The 18672-nt window shown below is 43.5% G+C and overlaps 2 protein-coding genes across 2 annotated transcripts; one reads left to right on the top strand and one right to left on the bottom strand.

Annotated features, from left to right (window-relative positions):
• Positions 1 to 8620, top strand: akr1a1b (aldo-keto reductase family 1, member A1b (aldehyde reductase)). The gene is made up of 9 exons (XM_083940603.1): positions 1 to 138; positions 2350 to 2445; positions 4681 to 4800; positions 4881 to 5032; positions 5301 to 5496; positions 5589 to 5788; positions 6727 to 6799; positions 7029 to 7115; positions 8366 to 8620. The coding sequence occupies exons 2-9, from the start codon at positions 2365 to 2367 to the stop codon at positions 8429 to 8431; spliced, it is 975 nt and encodes a 324-aa protein (XP_083796729.1). The 5' UTR covers positions 1 to 138; positions 2350 to 2364; the 3' UTR covers positions 8432 to 8620.
• A 521-nt stretch (positions 8621 to 9141) lies between these two features.
• On the bottom strand, positions 9142 to 18418 carry cUnh19orf44 (chromosome Un C19orf44 homolog). Its single transcript, XM_083911273.1, has 10 exons — positions 17998 to 18418; positions 17724 to 17897; positions 16356 to 16462; positions 15683 to 16178; positions 14169 to 14526; positions 12869 to 12948; positions 11809 to 12274; positions 11571 to 11660; positions 10696 to 10862; positions 9142 to 9438 (listed from the first exon to the last, which is right to left on the bottom strand). Exons 1-10 carry the CDS (start codon positions 18115 to 18117, stop codon positions 9349 to 9351), a joined length of 2148 nt encoding a protein of 715 aa, XP_083767399.1. The 5' UTR covers positions 18118 to 18418; the 3' UTR covers positions 9142 to 9348.
• Between the last annotated feature and the right edge of the window lie 254 nt (positions 18419 to 18672).

Genomic DNA, 18672 nt, shown 5'->3' with positions numbered 1-18672 from the left:
GGGAAATGTCAACAAAATGAAGTGGTGTTTTTGAACACTTGGCAGAAAACAACACCCTGACCTGCACACTTGTCCCGCTCAGGAGGACTACCAGGAGAGGTCCTCGTTCGAAGTCGCAGGGTTTCAGATCTTGAAAGAGTAAGTCGGGTCTTAAACGGAGGGGAGAGCCGCTGCTGACCGGCTACTGTTGTCTCATTTCTCAACAGAGCTGAAGCGGTCATGCAGTGGTTCGGGTGTCAGCTGGTAAAGCAAATGTCCCGTCCGCTATGTTCTGACGCAGGCAGGCGGGTGAGTAAGTACACGACTGTGAACATGGCGAACCTTAAACGCAGAAATCAAATGCGGACAGTCACGCGAAGTTAAGTGCGAGGCTCGTTTTTTCAGGAGAAGCTAATGCTAGCTAGCTGTGGAGCCGGGGCTTGCTTTGAATGTGCACTTGTTTTCTCTTTTTTCGCTTGTTTGTCACAGTGGCCGCTAAGTGACCACGGTTATTCGCTTCGTCTTAACGTCAGTGAACGCATGTCTCCACACTGAACCGGCCGTTGCTTGCTAACGTTTGCTACGTTTGCTGCAAACGTCGCTGTTTTGACGTGTTGATGTGTCAAAGCTGCTGAGCTCGCGGTTCTGTAGCGCGTGACTATCCAGGAAGTAAGACAACATCTGGAAAATGTCTTGTTTTCCCAAATATTTTCAGAGTTCATTTGTGCTTCACACGCACACACGCACACACACACGCACACACACACACATAGATAGATAGATATTCGTAGAGGTGCTTGAAATCATTGGAAATGCTTGAATTTTAATGTTGTGTTTTCAATGTTTGAAAAGGGCTTGAATTTTGGATAAAGTGCTTGAAATTGTTTCCACATTTCTTACACAACATATCGCTATAGAATAGAAATGTAATTTAATTTCTTATCCTTCTGGTGTAACGAAACTATTGTAATAACTAAAGAAAAAAAATTGAAATAATATTTTTTTATGTATTTGTAGAAATATGTAACTTACCACAACATTAAGTTGCTGGAAAAGCTTGAACATGCTTGAAAAGTGCTTGAATTTGACCCTGGAAAAGGTGTACGAACCATATGTGTGCATGTAATTAGATTTTTGTTGCACTGCTGCAACAACAACCAAACTTTATATATCAAATTCTAACTGTGAACTAGTTCATTTTAAATCAGTGTGAATTGACACTGATAATGTTAATGCAGCACATCCTGCTGCCCCTAATTGGCCAAAAAATAGTTAAATTCTGCTGTAAAAACAGAGATTTATATATTAAATGCAGTATTATATATATATATATATATATATATATATATATATATATATATATAGCTTGACATACTGCTCTTTAGACGGTATGGTCTCTCCAGGTTTACTCTGTTTTTTGTGGAACTGTCCCTTGTGTGCAGTGCACTGCCTCTTTAAAACTTCAGTTTGATGCTGGTGTATTGTTTGTTTAACGCTGTTCTGTAACATGTGACAGTATGAATGATTGTAGAACATCTCTCAACAGTGCTGTAACTCCTGCTGAACCCTCTGCTGTCTTTCCACCTACTTCCTTTACTGATTCACGTCCTTCCCATTTACCCCCACTCCCAGCAACGTGCACAACAGTATTTGCTGTCGTGGCACCGTCCTCCTTGGATCCATTCCATTCCTTTATCATTTCAGTCGAGCTTGACAAACTGTTTGTGTAGAACTTTTTGGTTCCTGTTGTATTACTTTACATCCAGTCCCTCCTTTAACCACAGATGCTCCTTAATTATAACATCCTCATTGTCGGTTTGTCAGCCGGATAACGTAAAAAAACGACTGGCTTGATTTCTATTTAACTTGGTGGGAGGGTGTAGTATGGGCCAGGGAAGATCCATTACGTTTGAGAGTGGATCTGAGTCATGTAGCGAATAAAGAAATTATTTTTCACTTCTGTTAAGATTAAAAGAAAGGTTCTTTCTTACCTAATTTTCATATGTTGGCCTTTCTCTATTGAAACCATCAACAATAAATATTTCCAGTGCTGCAGTCTGAATAGCTTAATAAGGTTAATATTAGGGGCATAAATGAATAGCTAAATAAACATCTGTGCTGTATGTTCAGTATCAAGTGCTGACCGTGCTCTGTTGGACAAACTACATAATGACATAATTTCTACATAACCCCAAGCATGGTTTTCTCCATTATATGTTGTGTTTCATATCAGACAACATAAACGCTGATACAGTTGGATACTGATGTCTAATTTTTTACATAGGATTTGTGACACTGCAGCTTTAAGCAGCTGAGTAAACCAAGTATCTCCCTCACTGACTGAATCCTGCTCTCCTCCTCCTTTTTCAGGTGCTTCTGAGAGGCATGAATGACTTTGCAGTTCTCAACACGGGGCGGAAGATGCCCCTCCTCGGACTGGGGACATGGAAGAGTGAGCCAGGAAAGGTTTGAGGCTGCACTTACATCCTCTTTAAAAAGCACACGTTCGCTTTGGCTCCTTAATGATTTTTCTCTTCCAGATGAATGTCGTAAAACGGCGTCTCTCTGTCTCTGCCCATTGACTTCCACCTCCCTTCATCCTCTAGAAATATATTTGTAATTTCCTGATTAAGCTGCAAAAATCAATATTGTATATTAACAATGCGTCAGATGAATGTGCATAAGTAGTGATGGCGAGATGAAGCATCTGTCAGCTTTCCATCCAGTCGGTTCACACATGGGTCGCTCCACTGTGCTTCATTCACTCAACTGTTCTATCAAGTTTTTTTCTGATAGACCGATGGCAGGGACAGGAGGGAAGGGATTGTACTGTAAATTCCGAACGGAATGCAGAAATAATTTAACATAAAGCATCAAAAAGAATAGACCTTTTTAAAAGACACATTTAAAGCGAGAGGCGCACGCACACACACACATACACACATACACACATACACACACACACACACACACACACACACACACACACACACACACACACACACACACACACACACACACACACACACACACACACACACACACACACACACACACACACACACACACACACACACACACACCGTAGCAGCTTAAGGAGACAAAACAAAAAAGAGTAGATTGCAGAGACCCTGAGCAAACATAGGCACATATTGCAGACATTGAACATGGGGAGAGGGTTGTGATGTTAATGTGCCTGTGTTACAAGGGATATTTTACTTTGATTTAAAAGTACTTTTCTGGGCTCCGGGCGCTTTCTTTTTTTTGAGAGGATTTCACCAGCTTTAGAAAACACCCTTTCACAGGGCACAGATGAAGCTGAGGTACAGAGAAATGTAACAGCAAGTTTATACAAGTTAGGATATAAATTGCGTTTTGTTTCCCTTATATTTCGAATCGCACGGCAAACCCTTCTTGAAGCCTTCTTGAAGCCTTCTTGAAGCCTTCTTGAAGCCTTCTTGAACCCTTCTTGAACCCTTCTTGAACCCTTCTTGAAGCCTTCTTGAAGCCTTCTTGAACCCTTCTTGAACCCTTCTTGAACCCTTCTTGAACCCTTCTTGAACCCTTCTTGAACCCTTCATGTGGTACGGCCAGCTTGCGAGTCTTCGAACGTCATCGACACAAGCCTCGATGCACGCTTCTCCAAAATCCTACTTGATTACTGGACACACGCTTCAAGGTCCTCACATCAATAGTGTAGAGTGAAAGTGAGGAACCCACAGAGAATTCGCACTAGACTCTGCAGCAATTCAGCAACTTATTGTTTTGATTTTAAGGCCACTGTTTTGGTTCAGCTTCACCGCTCTCACCAGCCTCTGTTCCAACAGCATCACAAGCGGAGTTTTAAGTGGGAGACACCTTTGATAAACCCCCTGTATAATACTTGCTCAGCAGCAAACATCTGACAGCCTAAGTAAGCTATAGCGGCTGATATTTTTCTCAGGAGTTGGTGGAGGCAAAATCGCAGGGCGGTGCTACAGGAAACATAATTTTAACAGGAAACGAACACTGCACATCCTGCTGCCCCCCATTGGCCCAAAATAGTAAATTGCTGCTGTGAAAACATAGATTTGACAGAGACCTACACATGTATGTAACACCCAGAGACATGTACAAAAGTGGACGTGACGGTTCCCCAAAGGTGAAGCCAAAACGTCTAAACCATCCCTGGTGGCTGGCTGCAGTATAGGTCATAAGCCCCGCCCCCATATGGGACATGGGGTAAATTAAAGAACTCAAAATACACTTTAGGTACATTTTTCCCAAACATGGTTTCTGTCAATTTTTTTTTTTTTTATAAAAATGGGTTGTGACATCATGATTGACAGCTGTGATTAATTTGCAATTGATAGATCTCCACTAGACAGATTTGAGCAAGATGGCAGCGTTCATATCAATTCAATTCAATTTTATTTATAGTGCCAAATCATAACAAAAGTTATCTCAGGACACTTGAAAGAGTAGGTATAGACCACACTCTATGACTTCTTTATGATTTACATAGACCCAACAATTCCCCCGTAGAGAACCCTTTAACAGGCAGGAACGTGGAACAGACCCAGCTCTATGGAGGATATCTGGGATATCTTGGATTCATTTTTGTGCAGTAGGAGGGAGTGGAGACGTGTTGATCGTCTTTATATACAGTCTATGTAATATCAATTGCCAATCACCATTTTTCCCATTTCCCCACTGTCACAGGTGAAACAAGCAGTCATTTGGGCCTTGGAGTCTGGGTATCACCATATTGACTGTGCAGCCATCTATGGCAATGAAGTTGAAATCGGCGAAGCCCTACAGGAGGCATTCGGCCCGGGCAAGGTAAACCGCCTTCTTCCAATTGCATTAGAAGGTCAAAGTATATCCAATACATCTAGTACATCTGACTGTCTGTGCACCAGGCCCTGAGAAGAGAGGACGTGTTCATCACATCCAAGCTGTGGAACAACCAGCATCACCCGGAGGACGTGGAGCCGGCCCTTCTGAAGACCCTGAAGGACCTGAAGCTGGAGTACCTGGACCTCTACCTCATCCACTGGCCCTACGCCTTCGAGTGAGCTCAACCTCCACCAAGGTCTAATAATGACATGGTTGACTCGTTATCCTGAGAAGAACAACCTTTCTTGATATAACGAGCTAATGAACTTGCCTTGTTGTTATCCTCAGATCCTTTACCTGTTATCTTGGGAAGGGATTTGAAAGTATTATTTGACTCGACAAAAGCAAAAACTACAGTGTTAGTTGTTGTCCACTTTAGTCTGATCTTGGTTGCTTTTGATCTGTATTTTAAATGTCCCCCCCCCCCACTTTGTACCTCCTAGACGAGGAGATGTTTCTTTCCCTAGAAAGGAGGACGGCACCTTGCTGTATGACAACATAGACTACAAGCTGACTTGGGCTGCCATGGAGAAGCTGGTGGAGAAGGGCCTCGTCAGATCCATCGGCCTGTCAAACTTCAACAGCAGGCAGATAGATGACATCCTGTCTGTCGCCAGCATCAAGCCCACGGTCCTACAGGTACAGGGCATTTGCCATGATGACACTTTTTTTTGTATCCAGTGTGAAGACCTCTTTAGAATGTCTCAAGTTCTGTTTTTTTGGTTGGGCAGGTAGAGGGCCACCCCTACCTGGCCCAGGTAGAGCTGCTGGCCCACTGTCGGGACCGGGGCCTGGTAATGACGTCCTACAGCCCTCTGGGCTCTCCTGACCGGGCCTGGAAACATCCGGATGAACCTGTCCTGCTCCAGGAGCCTCTGTTGGCCACCCTTGCAGAGAAATACAAAAAGTCTCCTGCTCAGATTATCCTGAGGTGATTTTACTCTTCACTTAGCTGATTAGATTGTATCCCAGTGTGCAAGTGTGTGTATCTTTTTGACAAGAGATAAGATTTCCTGACAAAAAAACTCTTCAAAATTTAAGATCTTACTCCGATTTTGAACCAGGGATTGTCTCTTGAAAGATTGTCTCGATGCAGAAAAGTCAATAATCAGACATTTAAAACCCAATTCTTAACATAATGATTGTCTGTAACATGTTGCGAGCACAAGCTGCATGTTCCTTAGGGCTGAACAAGCACCTACATAAGAAAGTCTCTTTAAACAACACTGGGCTGAACCAGTAGGATGGTGACACATAATGGACATGAACGTGTTGTGTTAAAGCTCTAAGATGAGCTCCTTCATGAGTTTTGGCGAGGTTGGCTTTTATGTTATCAAGTAGTGAGGGGACGATGGAGCGTGAGTTTGGCCGGAGAATCGGAGCAGCGGGGGGGGTGTTACAGTCGCTCTACCGCACCGTTGTGACAAAAAGAGAGCTGAGCCGGAAGGCAAAGCTCTCGATCTACCGGTCAATCTTCGTTCCTACCCTCACCTATGGTCATGAAAGCTGGGTCATGACCGAAAGAACGAGGTCGCGGGTACAAGCGGCCGAAATGGGTTTTCTCAGGAGGGGGGCTGGAGTCTCCCTTAGAGAGAGGGTGAGATGTTCAGCCATCCGTGAGGAACTCGGAGTAGAGCCGCTGCTCCTTTGCATTGAAAGGAGCCAGTGGAGGTGGTACAGAGATCTAGTAAGGATGAACCCTGGGCGCCTCCCTAGGGAGGTGTTCCAGGCACGTCCAGCTGGGAGGAGGCCTCGGGGAAGACCCAGGACCAGGTGGAGAGATTGGATCTATTGCCTAAATATGAACTGGTATGGTCAAGGAACTCTCCGGTGACCGCACACTTCAACACAAGTGTGTCGTATTTGCAGGTGGCAGACACAACGAGGAGTGGTTACAATCCCCAAGAGTGTGACGGAGTCCCGTATCAAAGAGAACATTCAGGTGAGGTGGCATTTCAGTCCTAGCAATTGTTTTCCAAACCACGAGGCTTTTCTTTAGTTTTTGGGCGTTCTGAATGTCAGCATATCTCATAAATGTTCAGCTTTTGTCTGCAAGTACTTAAAAGCTAGTTATGCTGTGCATGTGTGTATTCTATTTTGTAGTACAACTGTAGTTTACAATAGCTACAGCAAGTGTAGGTTGTGAGGTGTTTGTACCATTGTGTTGTCAGGTGTTTGACTTCACCCTTGAAGCAGAGGAACTGAAAAGTATCACAGACCTGAACAAAGGCTGGCGCTACATTGTACCAATGATCCAGGTAAGTGGGCTTTTGTACTCCATCTCTAATGGCTGGTATTGATAACGTTCTATTTGATTTTTCCACTGAAAAACTTAATATCCAATCCAACTCAAGTATAAGAGATAACATATGTGGGCCTGCGATCTCAACAGAGCAAGTCCAGGTGCTCCTGCCCTGATGGGTATGAGTATTTTGAGTGTGGTGAGAGTATGGTGGTTAAATTCTCTTTTTGAAGCTTTTTTTTTTATTCAGTCCTGGGAACCAGCTGTATCTGCCAAGCTCCTGTTTTATCTGCTCTGGCAGATGCGTCTACCTCCCCTCACAGTCAGACAGATTTCTGACTCACGCTCTGATTGGTTGTAGGTATTTCCGATTGCGTCCAGTCTGCAGGTCTGTAGGATTCTGCCTACTTCTTGCCTCAAATGTTTTCAGAAATATTTTTTTTGAGCGTACTGTTTAGCTGTGAATCGAGAAAGCCCCTTTTTTTTTTTTTTTTAACCTTCTTCAAAATTAACCAAGCCCCGCCTTACCTTGTTGCTCAGCGCTACGGTTTTAAGTCATGTTTCATTGCTCTGATTGGTTGTAGGTCTATCCTATTGTGTCCGGAGGCATTTTACTGTGTGTGCACATGGTTACTGCCCCTGGACATTGATGATTAACTTCCAGACTAATATGCATGTGTGAATTAGTCTGGTGATGCCAGGGTCATTTTTTTTATCCTGTCAAGCCAAATTTAAAGGAGCAGTGTGTAGGATTTAGGATCTGTCTGTTTTCACAAGTGTATAATCACCTGAAACTAAGAATCCTTGTGTTTTGGTTAGATTAGAATGAGCCCTTCATATCTACTGAGGGAGCAGGATCTCTACCATAGTCCACCATGTTGCACCTCCATGTTTCTACAGAAGTAGGCAGAATCCTACAGACCTGCAGACTGGACGCAATCGGAAATACCTACAAACAAAGAGAGCCTTTTGTGTTTACGTTACCTGAAGGCCACCATAGGTTCTAACTACACACTTGGAAAGGGAGGGGTGAGGGAAAGGCTATTCAGATGGTTCAAATCTGCAACCTGATTTCACTAAATCCACACTCTGGTCCCTTAAATACTCAGGATATTGTCATTGGTTATATCTTAAATGACAAAATATCAGTATTCGCACTGGATGAGCCCTTCTAAAGCGCCGTGTGTGTGTGTGTGTATTGGAGAAGCACCAGACTGGCTTTGAAAAACTGAGTTTAGTGTTTGAACGTTGGTTTGGATGCTGCAGGTGGAAGGAGAACGTGTTCCCAGGGATGCCGGACATCCTCACTACCCTTTCAACGACCCCTACTGACGACTCACTACAGCCGGAATTTGTGCCTTCAACAACCCCACATCACTAATAAATGTTTGTCTTTAGATCATGTCGTGTCCTGCTCTTATCATTAGAACATTTCAAGTCGGTGTTGGTGATAAGGACTGGAAAATCTGGTGTGACCGTCTACACACATTATGTACTTATTTTTTAAATAAACATTTTGTTACTTCACTTGCAGGCGTCTTGATTCAAACTCTTGTCATTGAATTCTTGTGCTGTTGTATGCTGAAGACATTTTAAACTATAAATCTGGAGTTAAATACAGTCTGATTTATACTAGAATACAGATTTTGACTGTTTTGTCAATTCAACACTGCACTGTATAATACTAGAAAGGATAAATATAATCTAAGGCATTCTATTGTTCCACAATACCAGATATAACCAAGACCTTATTTTTTTATAAAGGGTTGTGGTTGAGTGTAATTGTTAATTCTTCTTTTAGAGTTTTGTGTTGCCACATTTAAAACAGTGATTTCCTCTTTGGGGATTTATTTTAATCAGTTCAACACAGAATGACAGTCGGGAAGGTGCAACACTGCCGATCATTATTTCTTCTGAATGTACAAGTGACAGCGCTGATGCTTTACAGTAGTTAACCAGCAGGGATGGTTTCATCTCATTCAAAGCGCATAAAGAATTTACCAAAAAATCCTATACAGGCTCCACATTTCATGATTTTAACTTTGACACAGATTTAAAACTCAATGTTTGACGTGATTGCACTTTTACCAATCCTTCAAATCTCCATGGTATAGTCTATGACTGTACACAAACAAATACAAAACATACCGTTTGTATCAGACAATTCTTCCTACAGTAGGAAAATATAATTTAATGACATGAAACTTATTTTAACAAATGTCTGTTGTAGAGTAATCCAGTAGCAGTGTTCAGAAATGATGGCACTCCCTCATCTCCTGCAGCACCTCTTCTAAGGCTTCCTCCATTGTCAGTTTGGGAGGTCTGTTCTTGCGAATGTACTGTGGAAAGAATGACAAAAATGAGTGTGAATTATTGACCGGTTTCAGGAAGCTGCACCTCAGTCTTTTTAATATAATTTGGAACGTAATACAGATTCTAAGGGAGTTTGCATGTTTTCCCCATGGGTTCTCTCCAGGTTCTCCGACTTCCTCCCACAGTCCAAAAACATGCAGGTGTTAGGTAAATTAATGACTCTAAATTGCTCGTAGGTAGGAGTGTGAGTGGTTGTCTGTCTCTGTTTGTTTCTATGTACCCTGCGATAGCCTGGCCTTCTGTCCAGGGTGTACCCCGCCTTGCGCCAGATGTCAGCTGGGATCAGCTCCAGCTCCAGCCCCCCGCGACCCCGATAGGGACAAGCGGTTGAAGATGGATGGATGGATACAGAAGGATAACTACTTTTCTGTTAATTTTATGTGTCTGTCTAATGATACTGACTGACTGATTTTCCACTACACTAAATAGTATCAATGTCCAAATGAGGCTTCATGAAGCATTTTCTTTATTTTCTGATTTCACTAGATGGAGCTCTTTGTTCAACAAAGGGTTGAAAACACACTTTTCTTTAAACCAAGAGCTCCATCTAGTGGACTCAACAAATACAACTAATGCTTCATGAAGCTTCATTTGGACAGCACTACTGAATAGCCCCTTTCACACAAACTGCAAACCTGAACTTATCTAGACCCTACCCTAGGAGCTGTATGTTAGAAAGCAAATGTCCAAATCAGTTGGATTGGATATCAGACAGACCCTGTCAGCTCTCTAGCACAAGGTCTTTTTTAATGTCTGATTGAGCCCATGTGTGACTAGAGCAGCTCATTGTCCAGACAATTCATAGTGAGCGTGTTGATGATGTTGCTATCATGCGGCTTGTGCAAAGTTGCAAGACAACAGGCATAATTTAAAAGAAGACGGCAACAAGAAACGTCTTACTGGAGAAACGATTTGGGCACTTCTTTGGGTAAGGACTGAGGATTTGGGCAAGGCCAAATCCAGAGCTACATCGCAGTGATTGCAAGGCGGCTGTGTGCAAATGTGTTATTACGCAGAGAGATAAATATGGTAAGAAAATGTCTGCTCTTTTTACAAATTGAATATTCAACCCGTGATGCTTTGAATCAGCAATTACTCAGTCATTTCCTCTGTTGTTCTTTTTAAAGGAAAATCTACCGATCATTGTGTATAGTTAGGACTATTCACAAGTGTACACTAGTATGTAGCGTGTGTGTGTGTGTGTACGGTTAAGTGTGCTGTACCTCCTTGGTGTCCTCCAGTGTGGTGTATCTGTAGTTTGGTGGACCCAGGCTCCGCACCAGGCTGGAGTGATGATGTCGGCTGCTTTCCACAAACCGTCTTGTCATGGCAAGTTGCTGTTTCAGCATTTCATTGAGGGCAAATACAGCTGGGTTGAAGGTGCTGAGAACTGAAGGAGGGACCACACATTTTAGTTCTCCCCTCACTTGAACTGTACCTGATGTTTTAAATGTGATAAGACAGTGTGCCCTCCAGCATTGTATTAATGGTGTTCTTTACCTCTAATTAGTAATAGTAACCCCCCCCCCCAAAAAAAAAAAGTTTAGTTTTTATAAATATTTCATAGCGTTTTGTCTATAAAGTTTTTAGCAATGTCTGACTCAACTCAAAGCAGTCTTGCCAAATTCAATAACATTCCACCTGTAGATGGTGCAACAGCACCACATTTAAAAAGGCACGACCACAGCAGTGAGAGTATGACTCACTTGATTCTGCATCATCCTCGTACAAACCCTAATATCCTCCATTATAGTTGCCATATGGGTCCAGGTGCAGGTCTAAAACTTAATAATCTATCTCTGTCAAAATAACTAATTCAAAAGTTGAGCCTTGGCAGAGCTAGACTCTCTCTGAACGCTTTCTCGTGTTCTATGTGTATTTATGTATTTAAAAAGAAATGCATTATTACATCCCCAGGTAATACAAGTGGTTCACTTTCAGATCCAAGAGCTCAAAAAGAAACGGCAGAGAAACATGGAATCTTGTACAAAAAAATGTAGGCCGTCAGCCTTTTCACAATCTATTAATCTGAGGAAACAGACATGACAACTATATACATCCAGAGAGGAATAGTTTGTTCTGTTTGATTGGGTCTTACCTTCCACCGTTTCTGCACTGAGAGTATGAACAACCCCTGGGGTGGGATCCATGTAAGTCATGCCCACTGCAGGCCCCAAAGTCGCCATGCCTACAGAGAGAGGAGAGCCAGAGACAAGAAACAGAAATACTAAGCTGTTGCGTGTCACTGCCAGATGAATCCTGATAATGTGACGACAATGTGGTTGTGCTGTTTAGTGGCCCTACCACGTCTTAAAATGTACCAATGGCAGACTAACCGGCGGTCCGCGTGTAAGCCAGTGGATCAGTCTGAACTGCTGCCTCTTTTAAAGCCTTCCTAGTTGAAATGCGCCTCCTTGACTCGCAAGAGAAGCTCTGGCTGTCATGTGACGCAGAGGCTCTGGAATCCCTTCTTCCGCTGAACGTTTGACTGCAGTCTCTCTGTGAGGCGCAGGAGCGACTTGTGTCTGAGAAAGTGCTGGAGTAATGCCTCCTGTGGGTCGTGTCTGAATCCGAAGCCTCCTCTCTGACCTCTGACTCCACCTCCTCTTCATCTCCGTCTCCGTGCAGGTGCTCTGAAACGCTGTAATCTGGCTCAGTCCTGCTCTCACTCTCAAAGTCACTTTGGTAGTTCACCGCATTCTCCTGCTGCTGATCCTCTGTCTGCTCCTTCTCCTTCAATCGTGACTGCTGTCGATGTCTGTGATGGGATCCAGGAAGAGGGGCGCTGTGTTCGGCTTCTGTCTGTGTACGCAGCAGCAAACACATTTGACTTTAATTCACCCAATATTTTCCCAACTAGAGGCTACTGTAATATTACTGGTATCATTCTAACAACAACTAGCTCTCCATTATATATAAACTGTCTGCTTCAACCCCTTAAAGAGATAGATAAGATTTTTTTAAAGTGGGTTTGTATTAAGAGGGACCCGCAACTCCTGACTTCTGTGAGGTAAAATGACTGTTTTTTGACAATGGTTTTGATGAGAACATAGATAACAGCTTCAGACCCTCCTGGAAACTTACATAGAGCTGTCTGCGGGCAGGGTGAAGTTGTGAAAATATTCTAAATATAGCGTGCACTTCAACTGCTGCACCTGTCCACAGCAGTATATTAATTAGCTTGTGTCAGTACTCCTGTTTTTTCTCCAAACTGGGGCTGTGCTGACTGTCATCTGTAGGTAACACACTGACTACGGATAAATAGCTCATATAACCACACTACAAAAAAATCTCCCTTTAAAATGAACTGTTTTGAACTGTTAACATAAGCGATCAGAAATGTCTTTAACAAGTTTTTTTTTGCCATATTCGAGCCCTACTCGTGTCACAACCCACCTCTTTCCCTGGTGTTTCTTCAGTGAATCCAATGGTAGCAGGGACAAGGTCGTCTAACGTCATCACATTCATTTTGAAGTCTGTAACGGCACAATATCGGAATAGAATTTTAAAAAAGATCGTGTGTATCCACAGAAAAAAAAATCAACTCGGGGTGTGACGAGACCCTCAGCTCACGGGACGAGACGAGATACTGAGTCCAAAAGAACGAGATTTTAACACTATATTTCATTTTTCAGTATTTTATTCACAGGCGCAGTTGATTTTAGCAGAGAGCTGTGGTAGTGCTGCAGGTGTCTTTGCATAGCGCTCATGTTAGCTGAGGGTCTAGCCTGCGAATTTCACCTGAACGAGAAATTTATTTTGAGAGATCTTGTGGGACGAGATCTTGTCACACCCCAATCATCAACACATTATTAAGTTTGCTACCACTTTCCATGAATATCAAAAATACATTAAAAAGCATCTGGTGAGTAGAAACTAGAAAATGTGGACCAACTGACTCCCAGTGTGTTTAACAAATGAGAAGCCAGCGCTGTCACTTCACAAAGCTGACACACAGTACCTCTGACACGCCTCTGGGTTTACCTTATCTGGCCCTGTTTAGCCAGTACAACACATTTACCTAGGTTTTTGTAGTGAAATGAGAAAGTCTCCTCATCTCAACTTCATGAATCAGCTATTCTTTGTCCATTGCGGTCTTTTCAACGCAAGCAACAGGAACAAATACAAACAGGTTCGGCTCAGAACGGCGCCCCGCTGTGCATCACTCACAGCCAGTTGGGACATTCCTATAGAAAACAATGTCATGAAACTGATTTTACCGCTGCTCCGCTCGCATCTCATGCTGCTAGTTTTTCTATGCTGCTTCATTTATATGACACGGTTCTATTTTCGTGTGTTGCATGTCTGAGTGTATTATATTACATGCATAATTTCTCCAATGAAAGCAAAAAGAATGTTGCCTATACTTTAAAAGAACACTTTCATAAACTGGTGATGCCCTGCACAGCAACTCATATTTGTTTGTTCATTCCGACTCTACAGAGAGACGATTTATGTACCTTGTTGTCCATCTAGGATGCAAGAAACAAGGAGTGAAGAATAAAACATAATTAATGAATGAAAGCAAAATCTTGCAAAATGATAGGCTGAGCCTTTTGATGTCAATAAATCATTAACCAATCATTATGAGACATTTGCACAGTAGAACTGGTACGTACACACAGAGGAGAACACTGTTGAATTGGGGTCTTAGTAGCTACACTAACTGCCATCTTCCCTTAGAAACTTCTCTCACCTTCAGAGGTAACGGCACTCATCTCACTGTGGGGATCTTCAGAGCCAGGCCCAACAGAGAAGAGTTCCTCCAGAGAAAGCACCTCACCATGGCCGGACATGGAGGAGAGAGAACGCTGTGGACTCCCCACCCTGTGAGGGGTCTCCAGTCTCCCTGGGGGGGATGGGGTGACACAGGGAGGAGAGGGGGATGGGGAGAGCACAGAGGGGATGAAGTGGGCCTGAGACTGACCGGTGAATCGAAAGGGAGAACTGCGGTGAGAAGGAGACGCGGGGGAGCGGGGTGGTGCTGATGAAGAGGGAGGGACAGCAGCGGGGGGAGGTGGGGGTTGGACCTTCTGACTGATTTTACTCAACATCTGCAAGAGAGAAAAGTATAGTTCTGAACTGAGAATGTTCCTGTACATTTGTGATTATATTTGTAAAACATGTCAAAGACTAATTAATTACCGGCTCCGAGCACCGGCGACAGAGTCAGTCAACCCCATCTTAATATTTACTCAAATTCATTGCACCCCCTGATGGAGACAGTAAGTCACATGTTTTTACGTCTTTATAATTTAACAAGCTCCTCCTACAGATTTAACACGATCGACTTGTTAGTTGAAATTGGTTTGTGCCATCTTAAGACGTGAGCAAACAATACTCTAACTCAATATTTTAACTGCAGCGTGTGGGCTTGCCGTGGGGTCAATCATTGTCCAATTTTCTCATACATGACCTGAGTCCCGGCCTGAACACACCTGCATCTCAACATTGACTCACAATGATAGTGCCCCCTATTGGCAGACACTAAATTACAGCCCTTCCCCCCGATTTACATAAAATTCTGAAAACGGGTAGGTATATTGAATCATCAAACCATACAAAAAAGCCTCTTGGAGTGACATGCTGAAGTCAACGGGAAGTCGGCCATTTTGAATTGTATGCCCATTTTTACACATTTGCACGTGTCTATATTTAATGAACTCCTCCTAGGGAATTGTTGGGTCTATGTAAATCATAAAGAAGTCATAGAGTGTGGTCTTTACCTACTCTGTAAAGTGTCCTAAGATAACTTCTGTTATGATTTGGCACTGTAAATGAAATTGCATTGAACTGATTTAAGACGATCAATTTCAAAATCAGGGAAGTGCTGCAAAGTGATGAATCGCCTGCAGCCCTGCACCCTCTGCACAGCGTCCTGCGGTCACTTAAACGCACCGTTGCACCCGCCGGAGTCCGGCCAGCTCCCCCGACACGCAATGGGTGCTAGGTCCTGTTAAACGCTGTTTGCAGCTTAAATTTCCATTGCTTTGTGATAGACAGTGAAGTTCTTCTGAATCAGAAATTGTTTGTATACTGAGTAAAATAATATTTCAGAGAAATGTACAGAACCATTGACATGTGAAATGCTGGTGTTAGCCTGACACATAGCATGCTTATCTAACACCTGTAGTGAATATGCCGTACTGCTGTAAATAAAGGGTGTGAAAACCAAGCAAAAGCATCCCAGGGATCAAAGTTGAATGTTACCTTGTCTGCTGTTCTTATGGAAGAGTGTCTCCCTGGCATTAAGTAGCCGTTGTCTATTGAATCCAACGAGTCTCCGAGCAGTTTCCTCATGTCCTCTTCATCACTTTCCAGAGTCACACCACTCACTTCTCTCACTGACTTCATCTCCAAAGTTGCTGAAGGAATTCTGCCCTCAGCCGCTCTGGACCTGGAACTAACACCAATATCTGTGCCGTTTGAAGACCTAGCAGCAGCAATACGACTACTGTTAACAGCTACAGGTGTCTTGTTCTTGAGGAAACTTTTCCCCTTCAGGTTCTGGTCACTGCTGGACTGTGCTGAGAGTTGCACAGGGGCCTCCGGGGACAGGGCAGCTGTCGGTGGTGAGATCCTCATGTCTGAGGTTAGATTCTCGGCAGGTTTTGGCCACTCTCTGGCCTGTTGCTCCTGACCCTGCTTACGGCTTTGGATGCGGCTCTCAATTTGAGCCAGTCTACTCAAAGCGGCAGTCTGGGAGCTGACCAGAGGGACGAATGAAGAGAACAACACAATAATTGTTTCAGCAGCAAATGTAAATGTTAGAACTGGAAATAGTTTGAGTACAATAAGTGAATCAGGTGGTAGGAAACAAGTCACTTTTTCCATTCTTGTGCTCAATATAACATTTATTAATCTTTCATACACAGAAAGGTACCTGTGGTGCTTGCTCACAGGGGACTGGCTGCTGATGGTTGCAGGTGGTGGTGCCCTCTTCAAGAACCGGCTCCGTGCTCCATCCAGAGAGCTCGGAGGTCTGAGATCCTGGCAGAAGAAAGCAAAAAGTGGAGGCTTGTTGTCAAATTGTATAATTTTGCATGGCTCAAGAGGTAGCACATCCGTCTAGTAATCGGAAGCTTCCTGGTTTGATCTCTGACTCCTCTTGAGAGTGTCCTTGAGCAAGACACTGAGCCCCTAAGCACTCCTAATGAGCAGGTTGCAAATGGCATCAGTGTGAGAAAGGGAAAGTGTTGAATAATGCTTTGAGTCATCGGTAGACGAGAAAGACGCGATGTAAACCTGCTCCCTCCTTCACCCAAAGACCTCTGAGATCATTTAACATTTACAAACGGTGTCCAGGCTAAGAAAGAGCCAGAGAGCACAATGATTTAATTTAGATTAGAATACATTTATTAGAAAGCCACATGGGCCAAGAAAGATTGAGTCTTTTCTTCCGGTGGCCATCAAACTCTAAAATTCAACTACCCCTGGTCAGGTAAGGAACAGTGGAGACACTGTGTCCTGAGCAAGTGTCACTTTATATCATCGCTGCATCACTTTAGTCGTACTGTAACTTAGTTCAGTAAGAGATGCTGCTACACTTTTACCACTGTTATCACTTATCGCTCCTTATCACTTATTTAGTTTGTACTTATTTTAGTTCAATATGCTGCTAAACTGCACGCTGCGTATTGTTGTATATTTTATAAACCTATGTTTAACCACAATGGCTGTTGCATTCTGTCATATTTAGTTAATTGTTTGATTTATTTGATGTTAGCTTTATTTTGATTTGATTATGTTAGCTTATTGTTACTCTGACCCTTTCCCATCTTTGTATTGAAACTGTTGCACTATGATTTCCCTTGGGATAAATAAAGCTTCTTGAATCTTTAGTACTCACACAGTATAAGGTGACTAAAACTGGCAACCATATATCTTCAGTTTTCAGAAAGCAAAAGCTGATGTCTGGTTGCCACTTTTAGAAGTTAGTGTTGAACCCTGGGAAGTATGTGGAAAAAGTCTCCCTTTTGAAAATCAAAGCCGAACTGTGGAATTCCGGGCATCCCATTGCATTCATCCATCCACTCATCAATGAACCTAACACCTGCATGTCTTTGGACGGTGGGAGGAAGCACATGGAGACACGGGGAGAACATGCAAACACCACACAGAAGGGCCCCAGCCCAGATTCGAACCAGGAACCCTCTTGCTGTGAGGCGACAGTGGTAATCACCACTCCACCACACGGTACGCCCTCCATTGCATTCATGAGCAATGCACCATATCCTCTGAAGTTGTTTACCTGGGTGGGATGCCCCTCTCTTATCTGTGTCCTCCCGGCTGCGGTAGCAGCAAAGCCCGGGGTCTCAGCTCCATGCTCGGGAGCTGAGCTGACCGAGGACAGGTCACTCAGGTCCACGAATGAAGGCTGTGTGTTTGGGGCAGCACTTTTTGCAGACCCACCCACCACAGCACCCTAAAGACGAGGAAAGGCGAGACACGTTTGTGGAGTGACACGCATGTGTTAAAACACCGGCCAACGCACCGCGGTAACACAGAAACAGGCGGAAACTCACCGTGGGTAACGTTATTGCAGACCCCCGCGCAGGCTCAACGTCTCCTCCGCTGCTCCTCTTGGCGGACAGCAGTGCTTGAGCTCGGTCCAGAGCGGAGCTTCGGCCGCCTCGCTTCCACATATTACACTCTTATTTTTGTTGTTTTGACTTTTACTTAATACACATTGGTGAACAGTGTTACATGTTCGACGTTACGCGTTATTTGAGCAGTTTGGGGCTGTTTCACCCTGCGTTGGAGACATTGGTGTTAGCTAACTAGCTAAGCTAACTTCATAAGTGTAAAGGAGTGCATTCATTTGCACGCCCTCCATAGCCTACCGCAATTTCACACCAACAATGTCACATCAAACGGCTCTTAATGTTGCCAGCTTTTGGTCGTATACTGCCTACTTGGTGCATAACGACCATTCAGGCGTCCCTTGTCTCCATGGAGCAGAAACGGCTGCCTTCTTCTTCTTCATACTTGGGTTTTAATGGCGGTTAGAAAAGTACTTTATAAGCGCATTACCGCCTCCTAATGGACTGGGGTGTAGAAGTGCAGGAAAAGAAAACAGAGAGAAATGACTGTTACTTGTAAGTAGTTAATTAGAAAATTGTGTAGGCCGGTGAGTGTTGTTTACTTTCCGTTATGTGTTCCCAGCAGATTTCCTGATGTAATGCGTTTTTCATCAGTTA

This window comes from Echiichthys vipera, assembly GCF_963691815.1.
Source record: "Echiichthys vipera genome assembly, chromosome: 3".
In the NCBI taxonomy this organism is placed as follows: Eukaryota; Metazoa; Chordata; class Actinopteri; order Perciformes; family Trachinidae; genus Echiichthys; species Echiichthys vipera.
Note: the sequence above shows the minus strand (reverse complement) of the source record. Positions and strands in the feature narration are given on the sequence as shown.